This window comes from Aquila chrysaetos, chromosome 11 (assembly GCF_900496995.4).
Source record: "Aquila chrysaetos chrysaetos chromosome 11, bAquChr1.4, whole genome shotgun sequence".
Lineage (NCBI taxonomy): Eukaryota > Metazoa > Chordata > Aves > Accipitriformes > Accipitridae > Aquila > Aquila chrysaetos.
The window spans coordinates 32,314,509-32,327,057 of record NC_044014.1 but is presented as its reverse complement, the minus strand read 5'-3'; the positions used below and the strand labels follow the sequence as shown (position 1 = coordinate 32,327,057).

The window sequence follows — 12,549 nt, the reverse complement described above, 5'->3', positions numbered from 1 at the left end:
GATAATTTTTGCAACATACTGGAAATTGCTTTGATCCTCTGAAATGCATGGCCTTTGTTCTCATTACAGCATACCTCAGAGTTACTAACAAAGATCAAAAGTGTCTTCTCTTTCTAAGCCAAGATAGGCATAGACTTTCCCCTGTGCAGAAAGAGTAGACCAGTGCTCAGAACTCCAGTGCACGTGAGTGGCATTTCCCAAACTTTGCCACTGCTGTGACAGAACCTGAGTCAGCAGAGGTTCTCTTCAAGGAGGAAATATCCATATCCCTCAGAGGATTTCAGACTCTGCAGCTACAACTTTTTAGTAGGGGCCAATAAGCAAAAAAACCATCCTCATCCATGTGCCTTGGAAAATCTTGACCTATCCACTCCTCTTCCTGAGAATCCTCCTACCTCTCCTGGTTTCCCATCAGCCTCACACCTTGCTCTTCAGAAGCTCTTCCAAGGCAGCACATGAGTTCCCTTTGGAAGGACACCTCTGCCCACACAGCCTTCCTGACCAGGCTGCAGCAGCCCAGACTGCCAGCAGCCCGCTCCCCACAGCCTAACTGAGCCCTTTCTAGACTCGCTCTAACACATAATACCCACGCTTACCAGCTCACAGGCTCAACCACTATGTCCTCACTCAATCCATCTCAGGCTAAGACTAAATTTGCAATAAAAAGATTCTAATCAATCTTATACTCTCAGTCTCACTAAAGTTTTCAGTTTTATCCAACAGCTTCAACAGTGATACAGATGAGATTCTTAACTGTGTTTAAAGTAAACGAGAAACACATGGAGTCCTATTGAAAGTCCAAGACCTGTGTTTCAAAATTATTGCACTATCCTTGGAAATAGCACCTAAAATTATATTTAAATTACTATAAGAAAAAATCCGATATCTGGGATAAATTGCCAAGAAATCTTGAGATGTTGCTTACACCAGAGTGAAATCTGTTACCAAAATCTGGAACTTGAACTAGTAGTGCATATTTCACATGCTCAGACAAGTATCAGCTGCTAGAGACTTCTGAGACTATTGAAATGGGACAGACTGAATACATCAGCTGGATTCAGTCCATTTAACTAAATATGAAATGCTCCACAGCCCAATACCTATCAGAGTTCTGTTATCTTCCCAGATTAACTCTTTCACAGCAGATGTTTAATAGGCATCAATATAATAAGCAAGTAGTAACAGCACAAGACTATGATAGTACAACTTTTTCTTTTTTTCAACTAGAAAAAGATTCTTAAGAGAATGAAACAATCAAAATCAGCTCAGAGTTAGTGCAACCACTTGCTGGTACTTCATGGACATAACATCACATCTAAAGCACTCGGTCCTGGGAAATAAAAGAAATAATAAAGTTACATACTCAGATTTATCTGTACTCATTTTATTCTTCTTCTGAGGTAATACGGTCACAGAAAAGTATTTCATGTCCAATTCCTAAGGTGGACTTTTCTGCTGGGCACAGCTACTGACCTGCAGCATCTGAAGATAGCCTTCTTGTGGATCACACAGCAGTGAAGATATTCGGTGATTGTTCCTCATGCACCTCTGATTGTTGTCCCTTGAGAGAGGGAAAATTTGCCGGATAACTGTCATCCTCCCCAGAGCACTATGTACCAACTCTAATATTTCATTATCAGTGATTTCCTGTGAATGGAGACACAGACTTTTAAAAACATGTATTTGTCCAGACATTTTATATATTCCTTTAGTTACTGGATAAATGTTTTTTAAAAGACAATAGAGGAAAAAACTTACAGACGTACATGCTTAGTCTAGACCAAATGTTCTCATTTTGTGTTTAATAACAATTAAACACATTTTTAAAAGTATTTTTAAAGTATTTTTTAAAGTAACATCTGAAACCAAAGAAAACAGATTAACACCGTACCATCTATCTTGGCAATACTAACATACTGCAGTTCCTCATAAAAAAGCACCAAGATGGTCTCAATAGTTTTCTAAGTAAAAACGACAGCCTTCAAACCAAATTTATACAGAAAGGATTTTAGTTTAACAGGATAGAACCTCGCTACATCCTCAGAACAAAACAACAAATGGAAAACATAACCATCTTTAGGAAATATGTCCCTTACGCCTGAGAACAATGTTACAAGAAAGTACTTTTCCCATAAGAACAGTAGATCATTTCTGCAGACTGATCCTGATAATGACTCAAGGAAGTCTTTTGAGATAATCTGTATTAAGAAATAAAAAAAATAGGAGAAACTTCATGGAAGGGATTGACACATTTGGGAATGCAAGTTTTTGCACACAGAATAATTTGGGATAAGATATAAGGAGATCTCAAGGACAGGCTGCTCTTCTTTCCAGGCTTTGCACTGTCTAAAGCCTCTTTGGAGACCTTCCCATGTCCCAGCCTCCTAATCCATCCTGTGACAGAGCCTGCATCTATTGCCCTTATATTGCAACTGAAGCCGACTCAACTACATGCTTTACGTATTTTGTATTTTAAAACAAGCCACCAAACCAAAACCTTTTTTTTTACCCCAGGATACATAGTTTGAAATTCAGGGCCGTAGCTGATCCTGAAACCCTACCAGCAGTACAGCCTGTGATGGTTATTCCCTGCCAGGAGTCCACTGCGAGGAAGGACAAGCAGCAGCACCGCTGACTGCATTCGTTCCCCCAGGCACCTCCTCCGCAGGGAACAGCTTTACATCCCAGCTCCTTAGCACTGCCACCAGCAGCATCCGCAAGTCACACCAGCCCATCTCCAGCACACGTTGGCTGCACCGGCTGCACAGCTGGGCCAACCCATTGCCCAGCCTGCACAGGGCTGCTCTAAGCCCCTTGCAGGGTAGGGGGCTGCAAATAATTTGTGTTGCTGTACTTAAGTCAACAGGTACCACACCTTGAGAAGTGTCAGCAGCAGAAGTGAACCTGGCCCCGTACTTTTAACATTCAAGAAAAAAAATATTTTCTTTTCTTGCCATTTTCTCTGTCAAGCCGTGAGTGAAATGACCATGGGGTTATTATAATTACTTGTTATGGTTGACTAGTACTGTAGCTTTGGCTCAATTTAGTTCTTCTTTGCCAATTTCCCATCATTTTTTAGGAACATGAATTTTTAACTTTGCAGAAGGTGAAATTCATTGCACGAACGACAGACCAACTGGTGTGGCATGAAAACAGAAAATCAGAAAATAAATATATTCTTATAGAAGCCAAAGATTTTGAGGCTTACTAGAAAATGTGGGGTGGCACCTGTAGCCTTGCAGGGAGACACCGAAGGAGATCCACATGCTCTACGTGTCCCTCCAGACTGCTGCCTTGGATTTCTCTTCTGTGGGGCTGAGGGGTGTTAAAGCCACACAGCGTGTCTAAGCTGCGGTCTGAGGGAAAGACAATTTTATGGGATAGCTTTAACTCCTAAACCCCTAGGCTACATCCCTTGGCAGGCAAACTCAGACTGAGTGGCTAGAAACAGAAGAAAAGAGATCACGAATCATCCAGACCTTCAGTTTACCTCACACCACACACATTTTGTGTCCTCCCCAAGTGATGCACAGCCTTTCAAAGACGTCTCATAACCTGTGTCAAAATGCTTGACCTGAGCCATGCAAGCCTATACGTAGCAGACCACAACTGCTTCCTCCATGGGATTTCCGGAAGTAAGGTAGTGGAGATCAGTTATGTTAGACACATTAACCCAGGTTCTTCCCACTTGGCTATAGGCACCAAGTGAGTCCTGAACTTAAAAGCCTAGTTACTGTATAGCCAAAGAAGTAAAACGGGATCCTCTGGAGGGAAATTCAGAACCTAAATTGGGCTAAATCTGACTCTGGAAGTGCCACCTTTTTCTGTGTGGACAGCTGACAGTAGCTAAATCCTTCAATGCCTCAGTTCAGTACGTAACACCAAGGGGAACAAAGCTCCTGTATTTTTTTCAGCTGACGGACATTCATACCAGCATATGATCCATTCCTTCTAGAAACTGGGTTCCTTTTTAGAAATGTAAAAGCATAGAAAAAAAATAGTTGTTGTTGGAAGAGCTGGGAACAAAAGGTCTACATCCGCACTTTTGAGCTGGTGCTCTAAAAGCTGAAGGAAACCATGGACCTTTCCATGCCAGTTCACAGGGCGGTACAGCCCCAGGCAGCATCGCAGGGCACCTCGGCCAGGTCCAGGAACAGGAAAGCGTGGCTGAGTGCCTGAACTGCAGAGGAGAGAGAGCAGGTCACCACCATCCTGCACCAGAGCGGCCCGGCTGTATCTTCCCTGGCCAGGGGACTGCACCCCTTCCTCTTGCCTGGCACGGGCAGGCCCTGCAGATTTGTTTCCAGAAAGCTCACAGTCCTGGCTTAGCAGCATGCGAAACCTTAAATGTCACACGCGAAAAGGTCACCTGCATTCCGACTGTGATAAATACAGGGAAAAAAAAAAGAAGAAAAAAAACCAAGCCAAAAAAAGGAAAAACAAGTATATGTGAAGTTGGCTCTTACTTTTACACCCATCAGAATAACAGCATATATCCAAAAAATAGTTCTAAGCTCTGGAATCAGAGAGGAAAAAACATTCCACACCGATCTTACAATTAAAGTCTATTCACCTAGTTATTTGTTTAAAAGCAACATGTTTTCTTTTCTGTACATGATAGGAAAATTTTCTTTACATTGTGAAACTTACAACTAAACAAATAATTTAATTTGGTCCTAGAGGGTTTTGTTTTTTTTTTTTTTCAAACAAATGTATCCCAAATTTCCAATTTCATTCTTGGATCTTTACACAGCACAAGACAGCACACGGTAATTACCATTCATACCATGCGTGAATGCTGTATTCTAAGTAAAGCTTATCAGCTGGTTTGGCCAGGCAAGCGCTCCTTGCAAAATTCCATATCACATGCCCATTTTTTGGCTTTCGTGATCCCATGATGTTGCTACTGCAACATGGAGTAAATCTTTACTTAATATAGATGATCGCTTCTGCTTATTTCAGGGATATGCTTTAAGGAAGGTTAAAGAGCCTAACTCAATATTGCTTGGCACCTTTAATAGCAGTTTGCACTCAGGCCTGTAAATATTGAATTTCTTGAATGAGGATGGAGGGAGCGCACTTTACCCAGGGATAAAAGATGATCTATTATCTAAGTGCTCCTATCCTGTATTTTTCCTTTACTAAGGGAAAGAATTTGGCTATTCCCAATATTTCAAGGAGCACTTAGTTATTTTGGTATGCAGACATAAGCGTAAGACTGACTACTCACCCAGGCTAGTAGTAGTTTTCACCACCTGAGTGAACACTGAAAGGGTATTCCTTTAAACACTGTATTTTCTGTTCATGTGGCATATTAATGGCAAAGTTTACTCTTCAGGAATTTGTGGCACTCATTTATCTATTTATTTGCACACAAATATTGGTCATTTGGGGAATTAATTTATCTATTTTTTTATCTGAACACAAAGAACTTCAGTTAGTTTGTAATACCTAGCCATATTGCTCAGGGGAATATTTAAATCTGTTCTAGTTGTGCTCAACTATCACAACACAAATTGCAAAGTGAGACAATTATGTTTCACATTACAATCTCTATTTTCCTAGAGGTAATGACAGAAAAATTATAAATTTTAATGACATTAATAATTTAGAGAACCAAAACAGATTTCCAGAAAGCACATCCCTGAGAAAACTGAAGGATTAAATTGAATGGCAACGAGGACAGGGATGCTCATGGAGACAAGCTACAGATTTATGTGGAACCTTTGCATTAGGATCGATACTGCTTGTTGGATTATTCTAACTCCCCTCAATGCACTATGTACATTTGTAAAGGGACACTTGTTCATTTGTTGAAAATCCAGAAAACATCCTTTGGTTGGCTGTTTTTTAAAACGCTCGTGACAGCTTACCCTGTAGATAAGATCTATTCAATTTTAACATTACACTGGCTTCTCTGCATCCCACGTGGACACACACACATATATATAAAGGTTAATCCTTTAGACAAGAGCACAATCCATTTTTCGTAGCACAGAAAACATTCTAATACACGTCTGCATGATCACCTGTCCAACTCCTATTCTCATTGTCCTCCCACGCATCCAGCACTACCTTACTTCTCTTCCTTTTACCTGATGCTCCTAAAAATCTCTACAGGGATGTATTTATAATTTAATTGAATAAGCTCTATTCCTAGATAAAAGGACTCTACACTGGGTGTCCAGAAGTCTCTCTCAGATTGTAGCAAGTGCCTACACAGTAAAAGATCCTCTGATTTAACAAAATAGTATTCCATACTAAAAAATAATTATCTCAGAAAAAAAATGAAAAGCACACAAAATGATAGTTATCAAAAGCTGGACAAAACAAACAAACAAAAAAAAATCACCATTGATTTTAATATGGATTTCACTGACAAAACAACTCATCAAACCTGATCTAACCTTGCTCCTAGGTGATTAAGACTGTTTCTGCATAATTCAACAGCATTAGAATTAGGTCAATTCTGAACCCTACAAATTTCTTTGAGAAGGATGCAGGTACACATGCAATACAGTTTCATGTATACGTATACCTTTCAAGGATATATAAGAAAATTATACATTTTTGTGAAAATAGATAAACAAGTAAAAATTTTGCAGTGTTAAAGATAGCAGCTAAAAGGAGAGAAGCAAGATTTCTTTGGGCAAGTAGTAAATATAGAGTACCTGGAATAAAATTGGAATAAATTATAATTTTAAATTGTTAAGTTTTGCATTGAAATGTGTCATTTGCTAAATCTTAAGAAATTTTCCACAGTGTGTTCCTTGTATTTCTATTCAATTTTTGGACTTTTTTTAATCTGTGCATTTTTGTATAATTTGAAAACAGAATGCTTGTCCTACTTGCATTCGTAAACTATTATCAAAAAGTCTGCTTTTTTTCAAGAAAAAATAAGACACAGGGAAGTGTAAAAGATTTATTAAATTCTTGTTATCAGTGTAAACACAAGCATCATTACACAGACTGATGCTTTAAAAAGAAGAAAAGTCTTTTGGCACTTCCATATGTAGAGAAAGACTGAGCAGAATTCCGGTCTGTCAGACAGTCCTGGTTCTATCCATGTAAAAATGAAGCCATAACAATTTGCACAGGCTTGTGGGTCTAACTGTTGATATCCCAAAGTGCACATAGCAGAGATTTTCCAAACAAAAATCAAGAACAAACGCTGCATTCATAATGGATCTTTCTTTCGAAGTCATAAGCTTCCCCAAGATTACTCTACAAGCCCCATGCTAGGAAAACACTGTTTATCATGCATTATCTAACACCTTCCTACATGCTACCCTTGGGGAAAAAGTAGTTTGCTGAGATAGACTTTATCTGATATTTACTATTCTATTTTCTGCTCATTTTTCTTAACCTTTGAAAAATATTTTATAGAGGAAAATAAGAAAGTGCCCAGACGATAGTTGAGAAGCCATTTGATTCTCAAATCAAGAGGATGAGTAACTACAGATATACTGGGCATGTCTCACGTGGTGAAAGGAAAGAAAACTACTATTGGCAGAAGCAATGGAGCTGCAGGATAGAAATGGAAAGTTAGAAACATGTCACACCAGGAGAGAGATGATGGGACACTTTCTCGTCTCTCACATAACAAACTGCCTCCTACAGACAGTGAAATAGTGGTGACAAGAGACCTATGAAAAGAGCAGAAATAAGAGAATTGAGCTGGAGTCCAAAAAAGGATTAGCAGAAATGTGTTTTGAGTGAATGCTCTGAAAGGGGAAAGGAAAAAGCATCAATAACTTTTTCTGCACTTTGTTCTGACTGGTCACCTAGGTTGAGTTTGGGAAAGTTTTATTAATCAGTTGAAGATCTAGCAATTCATCTGCTGGCAGCACCACCAGCATTATTTGGAAAGCGTCATCTGTCCAAAAAGGAAGAATAAGGTCAACTGCTGTCTAAAATTTTTTATTCGCATTCAAGTGATGTGGATAACATCATCTCAACATGGCTCAGAGTTCCCCAAGTCCCTTAGCACTCTAACTTTCTGTCTAAGGCTTCTCGCCACTGATGAAATGTATACTCTTGCTATGTTTCCAAATCTTTTTATTATTTCTCCTGCAGAAATTACAAGACCTTTTCTTCCTACTTTACTTCTCCCTTCTCCTTCTCTTCAACTATGAGGGCTTCTTCTGACAAGTATCATCATAGCTGGGAAGAATTTAACCAAATACTTTACAGCTGCAATTGCTATAGTGGTTTCTCTGTGCTTTCTGCCTCCAAATTTTCCAAACTAGGATCTTTTCTGTGGATTGAAAAGAGAAAATATCCAAAAGCATCATTTTCTGGCTGTTAATTAGAGTTTAGTTTTATTTTTCAATTAAAGCTTACAAGACTTTCATCTGTCTTCAAACTACTCAATACTTTGCTTTCCTATGGATTTGGAATCTGTGTAATACTCTATTTCTATAGCTTCATGCTATTTATTTCGGATTTCTTACTGAAAACAGATTTTCACTGATAACAAACTGGTCTCTGACTTTTTTTTATGTATTTATGGTTAGCACTGTACATAAAAAGCAAAATAATGCTATTGATGATTTTTTAAAAGCTCTAGTTATTAAGCTCAGGTTAGTACAAGAAGATCAGCCGGCTTACTACATTCTATCAATAAAAAAGCATCTGTGATTTTACAAGAGCTGTTACAAATACAACTTTCCTTTCTGCTATCCACCCTGGAGTGTTGCAGCATAGGTTGTTTGGTTGATTTTTTTGTTTGTTTGTTTTTAAATGGGACAAATAACAGAACAAGCTTTTCTTAGTGATGAACAAATGAGCCCCTATTCAACCTTAGAGTCAAGCTACTCTGCATAGCATTAAACTATATGTTGAATTGTGCAGTACAGAAATACAGTCACCCACTGTGCAGTCCCCGTGAACACACACAAACATTGGGAACTGTGCTAGTGCATCTACCAGGACAATCAAGAGTATGATTCCTTCCTCCTTTACAAAGCTTAACTCTGGAAACTTTGCAGTAGTTCACAGAAAAAATGCAGTAGAAGAATGCATGATGCTGTTATTTTGCAAAATAACAAAGTTTTGCTTTATTAGAAAGAACACCTCCCTTTTTAAAGTGTCGTGCCATGACAAATAAATACCTACATGGGTTGGTACTTGACCTATGAGGAGGATTTTTCTCCCCCCATAGTACATTCCTTTCCCACAGAGTACCTGATCATTTAGACAGTAAGGAACTAATGTAATGAAATTTCCACTAGTTCTCCCCACTATTCCCATGGTTCCAGTTTGAGAATTTAGAAGTGAATATTGTTTGAATTTCAGCATTTGTTATTCCATATGGTGCAGAATGTGGTAATTCTAAGACTGAAAAATCAGGGTAAGAAGAAGTTATTTTCTGTTAACAAATACCCCTTTGTTTCTGATCTGATGAGGGTTAATCTGAATCAATGAGAATCAATTCCATGGCAAAGCAACAAATGAAAACTGTAGTCAAGTAGAAGCTCTAGCTTTTAGTTTTCAGATTTATTTTTTACACCCTATAATTAAATCTATTTTTAAAGCACTGAAAGTGCCACTAATTCATTACTAGGCATCTATCAAAACTACATAAAATTACAATACAGTCCTCCATTTCAAATGACTGATATCAAGAAATATGATGCTAGGTGCATCCCTGGCTAAGCCAAATCACTGGGGCTACCCCAAGGGTGGATTTTCTAATCAAACACAATCACTCTAGCTTGCTCAGTAGTAGACAGAGAAGGATGGAGTTCCATGCTGATCAGAAATCAAATATGAGTCACACTTCCAATAAATTTGTTTGTCAGCAAAAGTATTGAATAAATGATTCAATCAGAAGTATATGCAGTAGATAAACTGTCATTTTCATACCCATATTGAAAAAAGATACGTGGAACGACCTAGAACAGAAGGTGCAGATCAGAAAATACCCAGTGGTGTTCATAATACAGTTGTATTTGTCTTTCCAAACTGACATCTGAAAATATTTAGCAGACTTACGTAGCATGAGTAGGATGCTGAAAAACGAAGAATAAAAAACAACAGCAGAGCCACGTGTGAAGACAGAGAGATGATGAGATGGAAGAAAGTAACCAAGGAAGTTGTTCCTATTCATTATCATATTTAGATCATAAACCATTTCCCAATACTCAATCTAATTTTTACTGCAGAAGACTAATTGCATTTCCTTTATCTTTCCAGAGTCAACATGTGATCATATTCTTCTTTTAATTATATCTGTTCTACTGCTATACTCTTGCTCCATCTTCTGAGTTTCATAGGAGACAAACCTAATTCTTTCAACCTTTCCTCATGGGTCATATTTTACTGAGCTTTCATCATACTCGGTGCTCTCCTCTGGATTTTCAAAATTGTTCTGCATTCTCTTGTTTTCTTTTAAAGTGTCTTGCCCAAAACTTGGAATACTGTTCCAACAAGGCCAAGTGGATGTCAAGCAGAGCAAAATAATTGCCTCCCTTATCTTACAAAGAATGTTTCCAGTAACATATTTGAGGATTATATTTGCTTGTTTTGCAAGACCGCAACAGTATTGATTGATACTGTTTGTTATCCACAAGGATTCTAAGTTGTTTCTGCAGATGCTCACAAGCTATACCTAATTTTGTAACCACACCCAAAGTACTCAGCACTTTTCTATAGTGAATCTCATCTGGTGGAGTGCCTCAGATTTATCTAAATAAACTGGAACTACTACAATATATTTTTAACAGTCTGGTTACAATTAGTTTCTATAAAGCCAGCATCAAGTCAGTAAAAACATTAAAACCTCATTTTTCCATTAAGTAATCACCTTACACTTTCCTTTATCTTCTGCTATATCTAAACTTTTCTTGTTGCTTTTTATGACCCCTGGTATGAGACATTCTGCACCTCAGACTCATTTTATAATAATTTACTTTGTTACACTTTTACACTCCTCCTTAGCCCTTTTTTTCACCACTTTTTCTTTAGAATTCCTCTCTGATTTCAAGCTTTGTAAAGATAACCCATTGGAACCATAACGATACCTTATTATGCCTTCATCTTCACAGAACTCCACGGTTCTTTTGCCATCCTTCACTCATCATATTATCTTTCCAAAAGCACTACTAGGTTCCCTAAACTTCTGAAGTTGGACAATCTTTTTATTGACATCCATTACCCCTATTCTCCTTTTCTCACTTCTTCCTCTTCTTCAAACATACTACCATCTCACGATCACTTTCACAAGTATCTTCGGGCTTCCTTAGCCCATTCTTCCTTAGCCATAATGAAATCTGAACTGATGGCTGCCTTAACTTTTTAAACATGTAGCGATAACATTGTCAATCATAGGAAATTCTGAAGCCTTGTACGTGTCCTAACATTACTTTTTTAACTGCCAGGAAAGTTAAAATTCTCCATTATTTCAATGTCTTGACTTTGGGGCATTTCTGTCAAAAAATGCACTTTCAAAAAAAATCTTCCTTGATGTATGTCTTTTGTGTATTTCCACACAGTTATTCAGCAAGCTTGAAGCTCACTTCTCCTTAGCTTCAGAGCAAGTACGTATGGTTTGGACATGCAATGCTATGTTGTCCTCTCTTCATCCCTACCCGTCCTTCATGAAAAATTATCTCCTATCTCAACTGTAGCCTTGTGCTTTGTCCTACCACGTCTTACAACTTTCAATTAAACTTCTGAATAGCGATGAAAATTTGTTGAAAAAGAAATTAAAGGAAGGATGTGATAATGGTGAAACAACTCATTTGAGTTATCAGTCAATTTCAGTACCCATTCCATTTCCATGAAGACTAGTTGATTGCTTTGTGTACTTTACTGATTTACATGTAAAAATAATGAATGTTTAGAAAATTTGAATTAGAATTAAATATATTGACCTGAGGGAATAAAATACTGTGTTGAATTTGAATTTTTTTTTTGTCTGAAGTCAAGTTTTGCAGAACAATTTCTTTTGCATTTTCTGTCCCCTTGGAATGGAGAAAAATTCAAAACCATGAAATGTCCCACAAAAAGGGAAACATGGTTTCTAGTGTTATTTACACCCCAAAACCTACTGCTGCTGCTAATAAAAAAGCAGACACAGACTGCCAGTGCATTGCTCCTAGTACAGCCACATACAAATTCAGTTTCAAGTATTACTCTTGTGCCTCTCCCACAGACACATGCCCTGGGCAATGCACTGCATTTTCTCTTAACAGGCAGAAAAAGAGAAGGGGAGAATGAAAAATGTCAGGAGGAACCAACAGAGATGCTTGATGTCAGGCACCAAAGAGAAAGAAATGTAAAAGAAAAATAAAAATAAGAAAGAAAAACAGGAAAAAAGACAGGAAATAAACACCCCCAAAAAGGGGGGCATCTACAACTGTGCCAGTCATGCCACAGGAAGAAATAGCATACATCTATCAAAGCTGGTGGGTCACTTCATCAGCACTTGAAGGCACAAACAGCAAAGGTACAAGCAGAACACCAGAAATGTTCTAAGAGATCTTCTTTAGGGTCAAAATTGCTGGTCATTGGCAACTCTGAACACGGTCAATGGTAATAAAACAT

The 12,549-nt window shown here is 38.1% G+C and overlaps 1 protein-coding gene across 8 annotated transcripts in view; it reads right to left on the bottom strand.

Moving 5' to 3' along the window:
• The window catches only part of GRID1 (glutamate ionotropic receptor delta type subunit 1), a 562,508-nt gene that overhangs the window by 118,143 nt on the left and 431,816 nt on the right, over positions 1-12,549 (bottom strand). For all 8 annotated transcript variants that reach the window (XM_030030252.1, XM_030030245.1, XM_030030247.2 and 5 more), the window contains exon 6: positions 1,474-1,647. In XM_030030252.1, coding sequence (XP_029886112.1) covers positions 1,474-1,647 — 174 coding nt within the window. The remainder of the gene's footprint in view (positions 1-1,473; positions 1,648-12,549) is intronic.